Raw genomic sequence first — 17,044 nt, 5'->3', positions numbered from 1 at the left:
TTTATCATTTCACCTGTCCCTATGCCCCACCTGGCGCCGCCATCTTAAGCAGAAATGAATCATGGGGGCCGCCATTTTGTTGGAGCGGACGGGTATTTCCGGTTCCGGTGGGGTTCCTTCTCTCTCTTTTCCTCTGCAGAGCCGCGGTGCGAGCGGCTGTGGTGCTAGTCTCTGAGCTATCCAACTTCATCCTTGTCGCCCCGGCGACATCCGCACTCCCCGCCGCCATGACTGAGCAGATGACACTTCGTGGCACCCTCAAGGGCCACAACGGCTGGGTGACTCAGATCGCCACCACCCCCCAGTTCCCGGACATGATACTGTCCGCTTCTCGAGGTACGGGCTGAGGTGCGGGGCAAGGGGTTGAAAGATAAGTGGGTTGCGCGTGTCTCCTGTTGTTTCCAGTGGATCGCGAGTTGGCGGCCCGGGAAACTCCGTCCGCCTGCGAGGTGGGGCATGCGGACCCGGGCCTAAGTCTCAGCCTGGATAAGCCCATGAGGCATTTTCCACTTTGCAAAGGCCGAGACATAGATCAGCTCGTAGCTGCTAGGATTGCAGGATTGGGGTTTTATTTCTTGCCCGCCTCCTCGCAGATGTGGCTAAGTGTGCAAGAGCCTATACGGGTCGGGCGGGGCGGTGATGACCCCAACATGCCATCTGAGTGCCCATGCTGAGACCCAGAGGCTGTTTCTGAGCTGCCGCCCGGCCCTGTGCCTAGTTTTTCCTGGATGGACTCCCAAGGGGAGTCCTGATGCCAATCTCCTTGCAAGCCCGTGTCTTGTCTTTTCTGCCTTTTTTTTCTTGTCATTCTCTTGTTTGAATGAACACGCTATTGTTTGCCCCCACGCTATTAAAAACAGTCTGAGGTTAGGATCATGTGTGACGCATAATCGGAAAGCGTGTGGAGTCCAACACCTTTCAGTGAAAGCTTCCAGCCTTGTAGTGTGTAAATCAACTAAATCCAGTACTTCTGGCATCCTCAGTGGTAGTTGTAGGAAGCCCACATTCAGTCTTCCCACACCCAAGCAGCAGTGTTTATGTATTAGACCTCAGAATAAGATTCAGACATTGGGCTGTTATGAATGTCACAAAAAGGCATTCATAATCTGCTAAAGGCCTCCACACCTAAGTTTAATTCTAGTGGCGTTGCTTAGTTCTACTTGACTTTTTTTTGGAATAATGAATCACTTAGCTTTGACTAATGACAGCACTCTCGGCTTGGGGGTCCCCTCCCCCCTTGAGTGTCCTTAATTTCTTTTAAATCCACCAATGACCTTGAGGGATCCTGGATTATCCAATAGGTCAGTGAGTGGGCTGTGGGATTCCTCACTGGATTTTCTGTGTTACCTCCCCTTAGATAAGACTATCATCATGTGGAAGCTGACCAGGGATGAGACCAATTATGGCATCCCACAGCGTGCTCTTCGGGGTCATTCCCACTTCGTTAGTGACGTGGTCATCTCCTCAGATGGCCAGTTTGCCCTCTCAGGCTCCTGGGATGGAACCCTTCGTCTTTGGGATCTCACAACGCAAGTAGCTGCTCATTTAACTCTGGGGCACTGGGGAAAAGCTGGGCAGAAATGAGGTAGATGCTGTTGGGAGGTGGTTTCCAAAGGACAGTGAGGTTCATTGTGGGAACTGTAAGGCAGGGCGTACAAAGAGAAGGTAGTTGGGTTGCTTGGCTTCCATCCTTGCTGCTTTTAATTACTTTCGCAGAGTTGCTTCAGAGTGGGCTGGTTGAGCAGCTTTGCCACATACTGTGGTTGAGAGTAGGCAAGGGTTTGAACATGTTTTATCTTGGGAGCTCAGTCGTTGGATGGTCAGGCATAATGGAGGATCCTAGTGATGACAGATGACATTGTCAGCCAATCCCCATGTGGGAGTGAGGACATGTCCTGCAATTCTGAAGGGATTCTCTGGCATATGCTCAACCATGTTGTGATCAGACCCATGTCCAGGGTCATGTGAGTAATGGCAGCTCCAGTAAGACCACGGAAGGCCAGGGAAACAGTCTGATGTGGAAGAATGTTTGCAGAGTCTAGAGACTGACCAAGTCCTCTTCCTTAGGGGTACCACCACACGCAGATTTGTAGGACATACGAAGGATGTGCTGAGTGTGGCTTTCTCCTCCGACAACCGCCAAATTGTCTCTGGCTCCCGAGATAAAACCATCAAGCTGTGGAATACTCTGGGTGTATGCAAATATACTGTCCAGGTAACAGTGAAGGCACATGCAGAAAGCACATGAAGATTCTCTCCCATCCTTCTTAACCTTGGCATTATGTGGTGATTTCAAGCCTGGCTTGGGCTCCAAAGGGGTTCTGTTGATATTAAAGGTTTGGGTTCCAGGGATGTGAGTGCAAAGCCATCAGTGTACCTCCCATGTAACTGAGGGAAGGGGTAAGGGGTGTAGTTTCATGGGACAGGATAGTTTCTCCTTACTTCTTTTCTGTCCTCTAGGATGAGAGCCATTCGGAGTGGGTGTCTTGTGTCCGCTTTTCACCCAATAGCAGCAATCCCATCATTGTCTCCTGTGGCTGGGACAAGCTGGTCAAGGTGAGCTTGAAGTCAGGATGTAGGGCTTTTACCAGCCAGAATGTTCCCATTGCCTCGTAGGTGGTCATAAGTTCTAACTTTGAAAGCTTTATTTCTCAGTTGACTTTTCCTATTGTTGTTTTCTAACTATTAGTTTTTGATACTTGGTATGGAGTAGCTAATTGAACCCAATATCCCTTGTAGAGCAACGAAGCATTCTTTATTTAATCTTGATTGTCCTTAGGTGACCAAGACAAATTCTTTAACCTTTTTTGTTACTGGTAGAATGAAAAATGGCCACCATATCCAGAAATGCTTTTAAAGAAGGTGCCATGCCTTTTTTGTCTTGAGCCCTCCTGACGCCAGTGGATTTGGAGCCAGGTTTTTCACCTATTACCCCTAACCCTCCCATATCTAGGTATGGAACCTGGCAAACTGCAAGTTGAAGACCAATCACATCGGCCACACAGGCTACCTGAACACTGTGACAGTCTCTCCAGATGGATCCCTCTGTGCTTCTGGAGGGAAGGTATGTTCAGGAGCTGGGAGTATTCTACTCAATGGGGGACAGTGGTTTTTTTTTTTTTTTAAAAATACTTAAGGTAGCAATCCGAGAGTAAATGTTTGTGAAAATTGTTTTCTAAAAATTATACACACCATACTGTTTAAAAGATTGTTTTCAGTAAAGCTGGTTTCTTAAAGCTGTTATTAGAATTCTGTTTTCAGAACTGATTGTAGTGATTTTAGAAATTGTCAGGGCCTTGGTAGGGTTGATGGGGTGTCATGCATTAACGGAGGGGCATTCAGAGATATACTGGTATTTGAATCATTAGCTTTGGGGAAGTTGTGGGAGGGAGAATAAGGATTAAGACAGAACCTTGACAGTAGAGATTAACACCTGGAATAGGTTTCATATTACCCTGACTCCCCTTTCCTCTTCTCAGGATGGCCAGGCTATGCTTTGGGACCTTAATGAAGGCAAGCACCTTTATACACTAGATGGTGGGGACATCATCAATGCCCTGTGCTTCAGTCCTAACCGATACTGGCTCTGTGCTGCCACAGGCCCCAGCATCAAGATCTGGGTGAGTGTGGGCTACAGTTGAGGGCCGAGCTCCTGGCTTTACTCTTGTGAGCCATGGCAATGTTGTGATTTCCTGATATGTCACTGCTGGGATTCGAGCTTCCTGAACAACTGCTGATCATCAGGCTATCAGTGGAGACCCAGGAAGAGCAAGTTACAACTTGCTAGGATTGGGATTTGCAGTGGTGCACGATACTTACCTACTAAAGGGTGTCACAAATTACAGCAATTTATTCAGTCTCAGCATAATCAACCTTTTGGTCTAGATAATTTGGTGGGGGGAGGGGAGACAGTCCTATGCATTTTAGGCTGTTTCACAACATCCTTGGCCTCTATTCCTTGGATGCTTGTAGTAGAATCCCTCCTTACCTTGATTTTGCCCCTTTCCCAGGACTTGGAAGGCAAGATCATTGTAGATGAACTGAAGCAGGAAGTTATCAGTACCAGCAGCAAGGCAGAGCCACCCCAGTGTACTTCTCTGGCCTGGTCTGCTGATGGCCAGGTAAGTGGGTCTCTGCTTAAGTGACTCAGCTTTTACCTTTTCTCTCCCCCTCTTTGCTCTTGGAATGTCTTTGACATAAAATGAAATGACAAAACTAGCCAGGTTGATTTGAGAGAACCAAATTAGCTCTACCAGTGAACAGAGTACATGTTCCTGCACTGGAAGGAAAATTGATCTAACAAGCAATGATTACCTACCTTCAGTTAACACTTTGGATAACTTAATCATTTTACAAGAGTATGAGTCCTTACTACCAGCTGTTGCTTCCTCTAGGAATACATACCACCTACAACCTGGTGGTTAGAAGATTGGGGGTCTTAAAAGAAGGGAATGCAGAGTTCCATGGCTCTGACATGACCTATCACTGTCATTTCTCCCTTGCAGACTCTGTTTGCTGGCTACACGGACAACCTGGTGCGAGTGTGGCAGGTGACCATTGGCACCCGCTAGAAATAGAGGGCAGAACTTTGGAAATAAAACATTGGTTTGCTGACTTATAGTGTCTTTCTCTGATAAGCAAAACTGCTTTCTAATGCTGGGTTGCATCACAATGTACTGTGTCTCAGGTATAGATCCTTGGGGCCTCGCTTAAGCCTGGAGAAAATGTTCCTTGGGCATAGTAAAATCTCAGTTCAATCTGTAACATAAATGAGTAGGCATTTGTCATTCCTCAAGGTAATATGAGATATTTTGAAACTCAAGTTAGTGTAGTCTGTCAAGTTGTCTTTTTGTTAAAATGGAGATTTTTTTGAACCCTTCGTCTATGATAAGGCAACTCTCCCCAAAAGAGTTTCTGCTTAAGATCAGGTCCTTTTTACTCCCTCCATTGTTGGAGATTAAAAATTATGTAGTCTGCAGGTATTCATAAATACAATTACAGCTGGCTTTTTCTCAGGTAGTGGCTAAGTAAATATGTAGCATGTTGAAGTAGCCTGTACAGTTTCCTTTGCCATCAACTCCTAATGGTGATAAGGCTACTGTGGCTTTAGCTTCAATTTTATGGGATTTCAACTAGATGCAATCACATGGAAAGACTTTAGAAATGTAAAGATTCTTGGGAAAACCAGAATCCTAAAACCTCAAAGCAGTGATACACAAGTGGCAAACAATTTTCAAAGTGCATGCTGAAGAGGGTACCAATAAAACTATGTAGATATTCAAATGGGGTGAGAGTGAATACCCCAATCTATGGAAATAACATGAGTGGTGTAAAACGCAGGTTATGGGGAAGGTACAATCAGTCCTCAGTTCTGTGTCATTATGTGTCATTACGTTTATTGGAGAGACTGGCTTACTGTGGAAGAAACCCTGGCCCTACATTCTATTTTTGCTCACCTAAAGGAAAGGACTCCACAAAAGAAGCAAATAAACTTTATTTCCACAACACATCCCGTCTTCCCTTTCCCCCAGGAACAGAAGTTGACCTCTGCCATCAAAGCAAAGGACAAAAGCTGACAAGTGACAAAAGGCAAGGGGTTACTAGAAAAATAGATTATACCCAAGGCTCTCCTGGGGATCCAAACCCCTGTCCCCAGGCTCCTGGTCAGGGCTCACCAGATGGAGAGAACTAATATATGAGGCTGGATACTGACACAAGGAACTTCATTGGACAAAGAGGAAAGGAGCCTGGCAGTGAAAAGACCTGGAGGGGATGGGCAGGGTGAGCTTTACTCCTAATGTGAGTGCTGGAAAAAGGGTGGGGGAGAAAATAATTTATTGGGTAATACAATGGTATGTAGTTTCAATTGTGTTGACCATTCCAGATCTCAAGCTTAATTCTGGCCAGTCTATGGAGGTAGAAATTGGGGATGGAAGGAGTCTAGAATCCCTCCTACCTCCCCCAGAGAATAGACATTTATTACCCAGCTCTACCCTTTTGCCTAACCCGCCTCCCCAAAAAGCTTCCAAATCCCTTAGCTAAAATTTGCATCAGAAAATGGAATTCGGGGCAGACAGGAGTCTTGCCCAAATATCCCAGCCTGGGAACTGACAAAGGTGAAGAGTAGGGGCAAGGAAAGGGAAGTTAAGTAATAGAGTTAAATCTCCCCTCAACTCCTACTCAAAACCCTGGGTGGACAGAGGGAAGGAAAACCAGGCAGCTGTTCTCATCAGGGACCCATGCAGACCTGTTGGACAGACATTGCAGGTGAGAGAAGGCAGAGCTGCAGGCCAGGAAGGTTCTTTAGGCTCCTAGAGGGAGAAGCGGGCCTGGGGTCAAAGGGGAGTGGGAAGCAACAGTGGAAGGAGCCTTTGAGCCCCTAAACTTATGGGACACCCTCCACCACCACCCGCCCCTCAAGTGCTGACCAGAGGGGCCCCTGCGGGTGGCAGGCTAATCAAGGGCATAGCTTGATACGAGTACCCTTGGAGAGCACTCGAAAGAAAGGGAAGACACGCTCGCCCAGGAAAGCAGCTGAGAAGGTATGCACGTGGGCTAGAGTCTCCGCATTGTAGAAGCCTAGGCGCCCAGCCTCATAGTCCAGGTACACGCCAAAGCGCCGCGGTTTCTCACTTGGGCTCAGCAGTGTCTGCTCCGTTGAGCTCTGTGCCTGGTAGCGTTTGCCATTGGTGCCCACACACCACACTTCGCGCTGGAGCAGGGGCTGTTGGGGTAGGTGGAGCCGGCGGCGGCGATGGTGATGGCGTGAGGAGCTGGCATCCCCACTGCCCAAAGAGGATCCCCCAGAGCCCACCTTCTCCTTATGATGGGTCGATTCACGGGCAGCACCCACCGCCCAACCCCGCCGCCCTCCCACCTCTACCTCCCAGTAGTGCCGCCCAGAGCGGAAGCCTTGGGCCCCCAATACGCAGCAGTCGGCTGAGAAGCGCTTGGAATGGTCAGCAACCTCCTGCCGCCGCTCTGCCAGGCGGACCCCCCGGCGGTCAGGGGAGAGCATCAGGGCCGGGTGAGCCGTGTCAGGGTCCAGCGTCAGGTCCACTTGGGGAGGGGGAGGACAAATACGCCAAGGCTGGAACAACTGTTCCCCATCAGTAGCCAACTCCAAGATTCAGCCTTTCCTGCTGCCCTCCCCTTTGCCTCCCTCCCTGCCTGCCTTCCAGCTGTCCTCACCCCTCCCCATCCTAGAGACCAGACTGTAGTTCCTAGGAGCTCCACCTCTTCCCCAACTCTTGTTTCCAGGACCCTGGACAGGTCTTCCCTCTGGCCCTGGCTCTTGCTATCCACCCTCCACTCCCACCATCAACACCTACCTGGTCTAGGTCAAAAACTACTCTTAGCTTGAAGCCCCAAGCGGCCTACCTGTATCCTGCTCCACCTTAGCCCCAATCTTCCCCCCACCAGGCCCAACCTCCTCCTCAGAACCCAATCTCAGGTCTGTGAAGGGAAAGGAAAAGGAAGGTCGTACAGGTGACCTCCCTACCTCGGGCAGCCTGACAGAACATCCGGCTCATTTTCCTCACGATGGCATCTGTCAAGAAGTCATGGCTATGGGGCTGACACGGGTCAGGGGACCAGACCTCTGGGGGTTGCAGCTGTACCTCTTCACACCTAGAGGAAGGGGACCGGGCAGGGGGTGGGACCATGATATTCCCAGAGGGAAGAGCAGAAGCTGAGGGGAAGGAGAGGAGGGTCCAGGAGGCAGAAACTCGGGTCCTGGGGAAGGAAGGAAAGGAGCGGGATATCCAAGAGAGGTAGGGATGGGGAACCAGATGCCACTGGGTCACAAAGGATAAAGGGTGGCAACACACCTATTGAAAGTCTCCTTGATGTCCTGGGAATAACAGAAACAAAAAGAGGGAGAGGGAAAAAGAGACAAAGAGAGAGTCAGCTGCACACAGACAGCTCCTTTCTCTCAATCTGATTCCAGCCAGAGAAAGGACTGAACTTGAACAGGGAGTAAGAAAAAGCAACCCTCAAGACCCTCAGTGTGTATCCATCTCAATCATCCCTATGCCCTAGCACACTTATCTCATCCTGCCGTGAGACCAATAATAGAATTTTCAACCCCAGTAAAAGAATTTTTACAACATGACTTAGGCATCTTTCTCAGGATGTCTCTGTCAAAAATTCTTTCCTTGACTCTACTTTAAAACCCTCTTTATACAATTGAATTTCTTTCTTTTCACTGGGTATAATCACACACACACCACATTTGGCATTAACCCTGTCCCCAGCCTCAAAAAACCTTTTGGTCTTAGGTTAAATTATCATGGGTCCTCCCAATGAGAAGAGAGGCAGCTCTGAACAGATGTTTGGTAAGCACTGCCTAACAGAGCAAATACAGGGTGCTGGGGGGAAGGCAGGGGGAGACAGGGAAGGGGGCACTGCTCACCTGGAGCAGCCGCAGGCCCCCCTGCTGGCTCCGCTCCTGGGCCTCCGCCAGCAGGCGGCTCAGCTGGGCAGCCTGCTCCGCCAGGCGGCTGGCCGCTGCTCCTGCACGCCCTAGCTGGGCTTCGTGCATCTCTCGGAGGCGCCGCTCCAACCCTGCCTGCTCTTCAGCCAGAAACCGTGTCAGCCGCCCGAACTCCGAGGCCACAGCTGCCAGCTCTGACTTCATCTGGCTCTGGGATGATGCAAAGGGGATGGTGGATACCACCTCAACACACAGAAACATAAACTTCCAATTTTGCAACTGCTGCCCCTCAATCCAAGGTAATGGAGCTCTGCATCCCAAATGGAAAGGGGCCCCTGTCCCTTCCACCACCTCCCAGCCTTACCAGGCACCACTCCCACACTCCAAAGCACACTGGTCTCAAACTCACTAACTTCTGCCTGCAACTTATCTCCACCCTGGCTATCTAACTTGATTCATTCTTCAGATCTAAATTTAAAAATATTCCCTGAGAGAAGCCTTCTCTCCCCACTAGATCTAAATCAGGACTACCCCCATAAATACCATCGTATCTCCCATAAATATCATTCATTATATATCCTCACAGCATTAATATTAATTTGAAATGTTGTTTACATTGAAGTATCTTTTAACATCCTTTTCCACCAGTTTTTTGTCACAGGATCCTCAGACCTCAGAACAGCACCAGTACTTAGTAAAAGTTTTTTGCAATGAATAAATTAAAAATTTAGGAATCAAGATATCAAGTTAGGGTCTTGACTACACTACTAATGACTTTGGAAAAGTCACCGAATCCTTCTAGATCAGGAGTCTAGCAAACTTTCTCTGTAAACGGCCAAATGTTATTTTACACGTTAAAAGCCAAAAGCCAAAATCATGGATATCATTGTGTAGATTGTAGTCTATATATAATCAGAGAAAACTTCTGCCTAATCTCACCCCATTTGCCTGGACTGGGCAATCCCAGATAGTGGGCATGCTTTCCATGCAGGTATCATCAGCTAGAGACATTCTTGGGACAAAGAGGGACAGGCCACAGTGAGGAAGGAAGTTCTGACTGGGTAAGTCGGTGAAGGAAAGTCAGCTTCACTCTCTGTCCCAGTGATACACAGACTCTGACATCTTCTCTCTGCATCCCAGGACCCCAGAAGTCTCAATCTGAGCATTTGGCTAAGAGGACCCCCTGGCTCCCAGACACACTCAGTGTGTGGCAATTGCCAGCAGCAGAGTCCCTAATGTGTAGGTGGCAAAAAAATAAGTACAAGACTTGGGAAGTGGCAAGACCCACCCACTGGCCAGGGAAAGATGAGGGAAGAGGTCAGACAAGAAGGATGTCCTGTCTTGGTCTCCAAAGCTCAGTGCCAGGCCATTCCAGTTTCTGCTGACCTTACAAACACACGTACAGAGTTGGGGGTGGGGAGGGTGGTATTAGGGAAAAAATATCTAAAAATACTCCTTGGAGAGGGGTGATCAATCAAGAAAAACAGCTGAGAAACACTGGACTAGAGAAGACAAAGTCTCTGTAACATTCTATCCTCTATTAAACATCATGCCCTCCCCTTCCCGTTCATGCTCAGGGTTGCTCTACCTACCACCTACCATCTGTCCTGGGACCTGGGGCTTCTCTGATGGCTGTTATGTAGATTTTGCCTTGCCCACTTCTGCCCTCTGTGCTATCCAGCCTGGTGGGCACAGGCCTTGAAGTGAGGTGTCTGGGGTGGTAAGCCTGTTCTTCAGGCTTGGGCCACGGACCCAACCTCTCTACACTAGATCTGTTTCCACTCCATTCTGGAACCTAGAATAAATGTGCCCCCTGACCCTTTAAGGCCCCTCTCTCTTCAAAACCGTGGGAATGTCTCTACCTCTCTCCCAGGTCCCTCTTCAGGGAATCTTGTCACCACTTCTGAGAGTAGACAACCCATGTTCCCTGCCCTGATCACAGAGCCAGTAAGCCCTATCAAGGACATTCACCCACCTTCAGTTCTGTCACCCGCCTCTCCTCCTTGGCCTTCATCTTCTGCACAGCCTCTAGATGCTTCCTCAGTGGTTCCACATGCCCCTGCAGTTTGGCCTGAGGGAATGAGAAAAGGAAGGTTAGAAGCCTGGGATAGGAGAGGCACCTGCTTTCAGTGCCCACTTCCCCCATCCTCCCTGCATTGGACTGGGGCTCAAAGCCTGACCCCCATCACAGGTATTAGATGAGCATCATACTCTCTTCCTCCCCTCTCTTCTCTTCAGATGATGACAAAGGCCTCCAACCCTCTGCCTGCACTCATGTATAGAAGAACACACCGCTGAGTGTGTTCTCTATTGGTAGGATCCTGGTGACCATAGAGCTCCATACCCAGAGTTGGGGTGGACCTGGCTTGAGCCCCTCACCACACAAGGTCCTTCCATATGAAATGTTCCAGCCCTCAAAAGCAATCTTCCTCATAACTTTCATCTCTAAATATTTCTCTGATGATTTTGTGCCTGTGCTAAAAATCTTTCAGTGGTTCTCAATCACCTGCAAAATATGAGGTTCCTTCATTGCCTCTACATTTCTAGACTTCTCTACTACACTTACCCCTTCTGACATAGACTCTTAGTTTTAGCCACATAAAACTGTCTTTTCCCGAATGTAATTCTATTATCTTTATACATGCTCTTCCCTCTTTCTGGGATTTCCTTTCTCCACCTGGCCCAAGGCATTCTTCCTTTAAAATACCAGCTACCTGGGGTGCCTGGGTGGCTCAGTCGGTTAAGCGGCCGACTTCGGCTCAGGTCATGATCTCGTGGTCCGTGAGTTCGGGCCCCGCGTTGGGCTCTGTGCTGACAGCTCAGAGCCTGGAGCCTGTTTCAGATTCTGTGTCTCCCTCTCTCTGACCCACCCCTGTTCATGCTCTGTCTCTCACTGTCTCAAAAATAAATAAACGTTAAAAAAAAAAAATTTTAAATACCAGCTACCTGACCATGGTCCTCCCTGCCCCCAACTTCCTCTGTCATCCCAAGGAACGTGAATACAACCTTTACAATACTTCCTAGACACTGTAATGGTTTTTAAATATGTCTCTGCCAGGACACAATGGCTCCTTGTGGGGCAGGGGCCCCACTTTACTTATTTTAATTTCTATGCCTCTTTGTCCATCTGCTTTCTCTCTCACTCACTTACTAAATGGAAAACAAGGGGTGCCTGGGTGGCTTAGTCAGTTAAGAGACAGACTCGGTTTTGGTTCAGGTCATGATTTCAGTTTGTGGGTTCAAGCCTTGAGTAGAGCACTGGGCCTGCTTGGGATTTTCTCTCTCCCCCTCCCTCTGTCCCACCCTCACATGAGCTCTCTCTCAAAATAAACAAACTTAAAAAAAATTATTACTGGGGCGCCTGGATGGCTCCATTGGTTGAATGTCCACTTCAGCTCAGGTCATGATCTCACCACTCATCAGTTCGATGCTGTGCTGACAGCTCAGAGCCTGGAGCCCACTTCAGATTCTGTGTCTCCCTCTCTCTCCTCCTCCCCTAGCTCACACTCTCTCTCTCTCAAAAATAAACATTAAAAAAATTTTTTTTAATTATTATTAAATAAATATAAATGGAAAACAAAACCTCTCTCTTCCTAAGATTTTAACCTTCACGGCAAATATGCATTTGAGCTCTATGTTCCAATCTCTTGTAATGGTATCTTTTTCCTTTTTTTTTTTTTAATGTTTATTTATTTATTTTGTGAGAGCAAGGGGAGGGATAGAGAGAGAGGGAGAAAGAGAATCCCAAGCAGGCTCCCTGCCCCCAGACATGGGGCTCTATCTCAGGAACAGTGAGATCATGACCTGAGCTGAAATCAAGACTCAGAGGCTTAACCGACTGAACCGCCCAGGTACCCCCAGAATCTTTTTCTTTAAAGGGCTGTTAGAGACCAGAAATAGGCCCAACCTGTTTTCTTTCCTTTTTTTTTTTTTATGTCTCCTACTACTTCTGCCTTTTTCCTTGAGAGGTAATACAGAGCAGAAGAGCTCAAGCCTAGACTCCAATCTAAACCTAAATGTAGCCAGGTGACCTGAGGCAAGCAGCACTTCCAATTTCCTCATCTTACATGGGAATTGGGAATAACAGAATGCATGTTATGGACAGTATGCTTCACACAGTAGCACATAGTAAAGATCAATAAATGTTATCTAGTATTCTCTACCTATGTCTAAACTGCCAATGACAACCTGATAATGACCCTTGAACTAAAGAGGTTACTGACCCAGAGAAGAGTACAAAAGGCAGTGGTTGTTGCACAGGATGAGTGGTTCTAGAAAAAATTACATTAATAATATTACAATCAACCCCTGACATGAAAGTAGCATAAACTACAAAAAATTTTGTTTTTTGATATTACCTTCTATTTTTCTCCAATCCTGTTCAGAATTTATGATGCTTAAATTTCCCATTTAATAATTTTCATAAATCATTGACAAATTCATGAGCACAAGTCCAAACAGAGTACTATTTTAAGAGAAATTTTCAAGAACTTTCACTTTTTTAGGAGATTTATTTATACATCATCCATATTATTACCTACTCAATAAAAAATATTTCTATAAAACAACACTGTTCCAAACTAGTGCTAGTTAGTGTACAGATTTGAAAAGAATAAACTACGTACCTATAAAATGGCCTGTAAATTAAAAAAGGAATCACTCAAATTAGTTCTAAATAATAAAATCCATGTATTTACATTTGCTGATCAGTTAATGGCAGATTATTTGCATCTATGTGGCCTCCTCAAATTGCAGAGCCCTACTAGGCTGGCATACAACAGATATGGCTAACACAAATTCACAAATAAAAATCCATTTTCAGAAGCCCTTCAGAAGAGCCCTGTAGAAGGAGGGTGGAGAACAAGTGGAATGTCCATGAATAGTCCATCCCAACATTTAATTAACAAACTGCCCACTGAGGAGCCAAGAGGAGATAAAAAGGACAAAAGGAAATCACAACCTCCCCTAACAACACAGAGCCTAAACAACAGGTGATATTACCAATGCAGTGATGCCAATGCTAGGCTGGGCTTTCTTAAAGACACTCTCCCTGTCTCTGACTCAGAATCTCTAGTGGTAGGGCCCACTGTACTTTTGAAAACTCCCCTAGTAATTGGGAGTATCACTGTGTGGAAGACATAGTTTCTTGTCATGAGACGATGTAAGTTTGTCTTAGCTGTACCACTCATAGCTGAGAAGCTCTAGACTCGTTACTCTAAAACTGGGGTAATGCACAGAGCACACAGGAGCTACCCTCTCTTCCTCCTGGTCCCACTGTTTCAAACCCTTCCCAGCCTTCACTAAGTAGTGCTATTTGTGCTGGCTGTCTCACAGACCAATCTCCTTTACCTGTATCCCAAAAGAGTAAAGGCCAGAAGTAGGGTGCAAAGTATTAACCAAACTAGAATCAGACTCCAAGAAGTCACATATCAGTAAAGTCAAACTAACGACAGACACCTAAATGGTGATGACACTGTTAACAGTATGCAGGGGCACAGGGGCAGGTCATAACTAAGTCCATCACTTACTAGTAGCTATGTGGCCCTGTGTATATTACTTAAGTCTATTTCCCAATCTGTAAAACAGGGACAGAAACCATATCAAACTCACAGGGTTGTCTGAAGTTTTAAATGAGATAGTCCATGAAAAGTGCTTAGTACAGTGCCTGGTGTACATAGTAAGTTAAGTGTTCAGTAAATATTAACTTTTAACCCTGGAAAAATTAACGCTCCAAGACTTTTAGAGATGCCTGGGTGAGTGAGTGCAGAGCCTGGTCTTCTGACTTAAAAGCTTCTCCCTTTTATCTGCATTCTCAGGTAAGGTAAGAACTTCTAGTCAGTACATCCGACTGATGCAGATTTAACAAAAGTCCTCAAGGACAGAACCAAGCCGTATCATGGGGTAGGTAGGAAACCCATTAAAAGGCAAGTGCAAAGCATCTGGGTCTGACACTAGTAGTCATTTCTACACTCCTGCTCCTTAGGGCCCTTTCTTGTTGAGGCCTCAAGTCCTTTCCATCTCCAGGGTCCAAGTCAAGGATAGACTGAAAACTTACCCAGAGGAAAATGAGACTGGTGGTAAAGCCTGAGGGACCTGTCACCTGTACTCCTACACTTAGGGACAATGGAAGTGTGAAACAGCAGTGGCTTTCCCCAAGACATGCAGCCCAGTGTACAGGATCCTTCTCACTCCAACCCACCTTGATGCCACTAAGTGCTTAGAAAAGGAGAATCAGTGCATCAAGTTCTGGGGAGTGGGAGGGGACATATTGCCTTTTCCCAGCTTCTCTCCACCCCCACAAAACTCCCCATCTTCTACTTCTCTCACCTTGTACTCCTGCACCACCTCCTCCAATGGCACCACGCTGTGCTGTTTGTGGCTCCTGGATTCTCGACACACCACACATATGGCCTCTTCATCCACCTCGCAGAAGAGCTTCAGGGCTTCCTGGTGTTTGGGACAAATGCCCTGCTCGTTCCCACGGCTCCCTCGACCAGGAGTTGGGTGCATCTGTCGAATCACCTGGACCATGTTGGCCAGCTGCAGGTTGGGGCGGAAGCTCCGCCTGGGAAAGCTCTTTCGGCACTGGGGGCAGGTGAAGCACCTCCGAGGGGCTGGAGGCGGGGGCAGTGGGGTGACGGGGTCTAACTCCTCTTCCTCGTCCTCCTCCAGCACTTCCTCCTCGTCCTCCTCATCCTCCCCTCTCAGGTCCTCCTCCATGTCCCCCAAGTAGTAGTCCAAATCTTCCTCCTCGTCCTCCTCCTCCCACACATAGTCCATGTTGTCCCAGTTGGACCCGCCCATGCCACTGGTCCAGAACACACCCTCCTCTTCCTCCTCGACCTCCTCCTCCATGTCGCCCTCATAGTCTTCATCCCTCATGGGGGTGTCCCACCCTCCACCGGCCCCCACAGCCTCCACCTCCTCCTCCTCTCCGTCCTCCTCTTCCTCTTCCCGGTCTAACTCGTCCCTGTCCTCCTCATCTTCCCCTCCCCACAACTGGGTTACACACACTCGGCAGAAGTTGTGCCCGCAGCCGATGGACACGGGGTCCGTGAAGTAATCGAGGCAGATGGCGCACACCGCCTCCTCCTGAAGGGTCTGCACAGGGTTGGGTGTCATGGCAACGGCAGCCATCTTAGTGTCCAGTCAGCCAGTGTAGATGGGCGGTGGGGGGGCGGGGGCGGGGGTCTTCCCTCTCAGACGCCCTGACGACCCGGCCCCACCCCCACCCCGCCTCTCCACACCTTGCCTCAATCGCAGACACAGAAAGGTCCTCCCGACAACCCCCCCCTCCACAAAGTTCCCTACTCCTAGACGACAACCGTGTCTCTGCGAGGGGAGGGGACAGAGCTGAGCGCTACAGCCAAGTCCCTCAGGTGGCCCTGAGTGCAAATCTGTCCCAACGCTCCCTTGGCCTCCTCATAAACCCCCGCCCCTCCTCACTTCCTGGCTCCGCCCCCTCACTTCCGGCCTCCCTCTCAACACTTCCGGTGTCTGCGAGTCACCTAAGCTCGCGAGTTCCCCCCGCGGTAGCGCTACGCCCCCTTCTTTCCTCTCGGGCCCCTGGGCGACAGGAAACGGCGAGGAGACGCTCTAGCAGGCACACGGGAACAGGACGGGAGGGCTACAACGATGGAGGCCCACGTCTCTGTAATACGAAGGAGCAGGGAACGCGGACAACTCGGAAGGACCGGCCTCCTCCATCCCCCGCCACTGGGGATAAACTTCGGGGAAAGGTTGAGGCTCTTAACGGCCGTCCGCTCTCGGTGCTATGACTGCGTCGGCCCAGCGCCATCCTACTAACCGGACAAGGAGGACAACGCCAGGGACTCCCCACAGCTGATGCCGGAAGCGGAGGGGCGGGTCCCGGTGAGCGCCCTCAAGTACTTCCGGCCCTTCTAGGCCGAGGACTTTGTTGGTTGGGAACTCAGAGTGCCTCCGGGATCCAGAAGGCGACCGGACATCTTCTCCAACCTCCCCGCTGTAGTTGGCATTTCCACGCGCATTAGAAACTGCCGTCTGGTCACTGTCGTAGCGTTTAGATGAACTTTTCTAACTGCCCATCAATAAAGGAGTAGTGAAACCGTCACATAAACATTCACACAGTGGAACACTCTTTATCTGTAAAAAGGGAATCCTTCACGATTTACTCTGAAGTGAGAAAAGCAAGGTGCTGAAAAGTGTAGAAAAGGGGGGGGGAGGTTAAAAATGTATTTGATATCTTTGCAGTCCTGTGTTTACTTGTATAAAATAAGTATAATAGTTGCTATCAGAGGGTTTTGTGAAATTAGAGTTAATACAATTTCAAAGCTATGTTGCTTAACATATAGTGAGTTAAGTCATTCAGCACTTTCTGAGTGGGCACCATGCATGCTCCGCGTCCAAACTACCTCGAGGTCTGTCTTCATGGAGTCTCAGTCTAAGAGAATGGGCTCCAATTGGGTTTGTGGTATTAAATTATTATTATTATTATCATTATATATTTTATTTATTTATTTATTTTTGAGAATCTCATCCAGGCTGTAGAACTATGCTACCAAAGATGCTGCTTTCGTACGTAGAGCATCTCTGCCAAATAGATTATTCGGGCGATTGAAATAATACTTG

General features: G+C 48.2%; 2 protein-coding genes and 2 non-coding genes across 14 annotated transcripts; 3 read left to right on the top strand and 1 right to left on the bottom strand.

Annotated features, from left to right (window-relative positions):
• The first annotated feature begins 107 nt into the window (after positions 1–107).
• RACK1 (receptor for activated C kinase 1) lies at positions 108–4,614 on the top strand. The gene is made up of 8 exons (XM_003980639.4): positions 108–336; positions 1,358–1,529; positions 2,068–2,215; positions 2,461–2,556; positions 2,954–3,064; positions 3,480–3,620; positions 4,011–4,121; positions 4,506–4,614. Exons 1-8 carry the CDS (start codon positions 228–230, stop codon positions 4,569–4,571), a joined length of 954 nt encoding a protein of 317 aa, XP_003980688.3. The 5' UTR covers positions 108–227; the 3' UTR covers positions 4,572–4,614.
• Positions 631–698, top strand: LOC111557009. The gene has a single exon (XR_002736729.1). It is a non-coding gene; the product is annotated as a small nucleolar RNA SNORD95 (small nucleolar RNA).
• LOC111556989 lies at positions 1,836–1,914 on the top strand. Its single transcript, XR_002736704.1, has one exon. It is a non-coding gene; the product is annotated as a small nucleolar RNA SNORD96 family (small nucleolar RNA).
• An 862-nt stretch (positions 4,615–5,476) lies between the features above and the next one.
• Positions 5,477–16,966, bottom strand: TRIM41 (tripartite motif containing 41). Of its 11 annotated transcripts, none has more exons than XM_019830363.2 (7): positions 14,762–16,889; positions 12,658–12,705; positions 10,410–10,505; positions 8,414–8,677; positions 7,830–7,852; positions 7,502–7,629; positions 5,477–7,059 (listed from the first exon to the last, which is right to left on the bottom strand). In XM_019830363.2, the coding sequence occupies exons 1-7, from the start codon at positions 15,569–15,571 to the stop codon at positions 6,458–6,460; spliced, it is 1,971 nt and encodes a 656-aa protein (XP_019685922.1). In that variant the 5' UTR covers positions 15,572–16,889; the 3' UTR covers positions 5,477–6,457. The 11 variants fall into 11 exon arrangements, with proteins under 11 accessions (XP_019685922.1, XP_019685926.1, XP_006927551.1 ...); XM_019830367.2 differs by having other exon boundaries at positions 8,414–8,644; positions 14,762–16,872; XM_006927489.4 differs by lacking the exon at positions 12,658–12,705 and having other exon boundaries at positions 5,477–6,311; positions 6,884–7,059; positions 8,414–8,644; positions 14,762–16,856.
• Between the last annotated feature and the right edge of the window lie 78 nt (positions 16,967–17,044).

This window comes from Felis catus, chromosome A1, assembly GCF_018350175.1.
Source record: "Felis catus isolate Fca126 chromosome A1, F.catus_Fca126_mat1.0, whole genome shotgun sequence".
Taxonomy (NCBI): domain Eukaryota; kingdom Metazoa; phylum Chordata; class Mammalia; order Carnivora; family Felidae; genus Felis; species Felis catus.
This window is presented reverse-complemented; position numbering and strand designations above follow the sequence as displayed.

What these genes read in the sequence shown, in the direction of transcription:
- RACK1 (XM_003980639.4), top strand. Translation starts at nt 228, where the DNA reads ATGACTGAGCAGATGACACTTCGTGGCACCCTCAAGGGCCACAACGGC. An exon ending in TCTGTGCTTCTGGAGGGAAG is followed by an intron (nt 3,065 to 3,479) that starts GTATGTTCAGGA and finishes TCCTCTTCTCAG; the next exon opens with GATGGCCAGGCTATGCTTTG. An exon ending in GCCCCAGCATCAAGATCTGG is followed by an intron (nt 3,621 to 4,010) that starts GTGAGTGTGGGC and finishes CCCCTTTCCCAG; the next exon opens with GACTTGGAAGGCAAGATCAT.
- TRIM41 (XM_019830363.2), bottom strand. Translation starts at nt 15,571, where the DNA reads ATGGCTGCCGTTGCCATGACACCCAACCCTGTGCAGACCCTTCAGGAG. An exon ending in GGCGGGTGACAGAACTGAAG is followed by an intron (nt 8,678 to 10,409) that starts GTGGGTGAATGT and finishes CTGTGTGTTGAG; the next exon opens with GTGGTATCCACCATCCCCTT. An exon ending in ATCAAGGAGACTTTCAATAG is followed by an intron (nt 7,630 to 7,829) that starts GTGTGTTGCCAC and finishes CCCTTCCTCTAG; the next exon opens with GTGTGAAGAGGTACAGCTGC.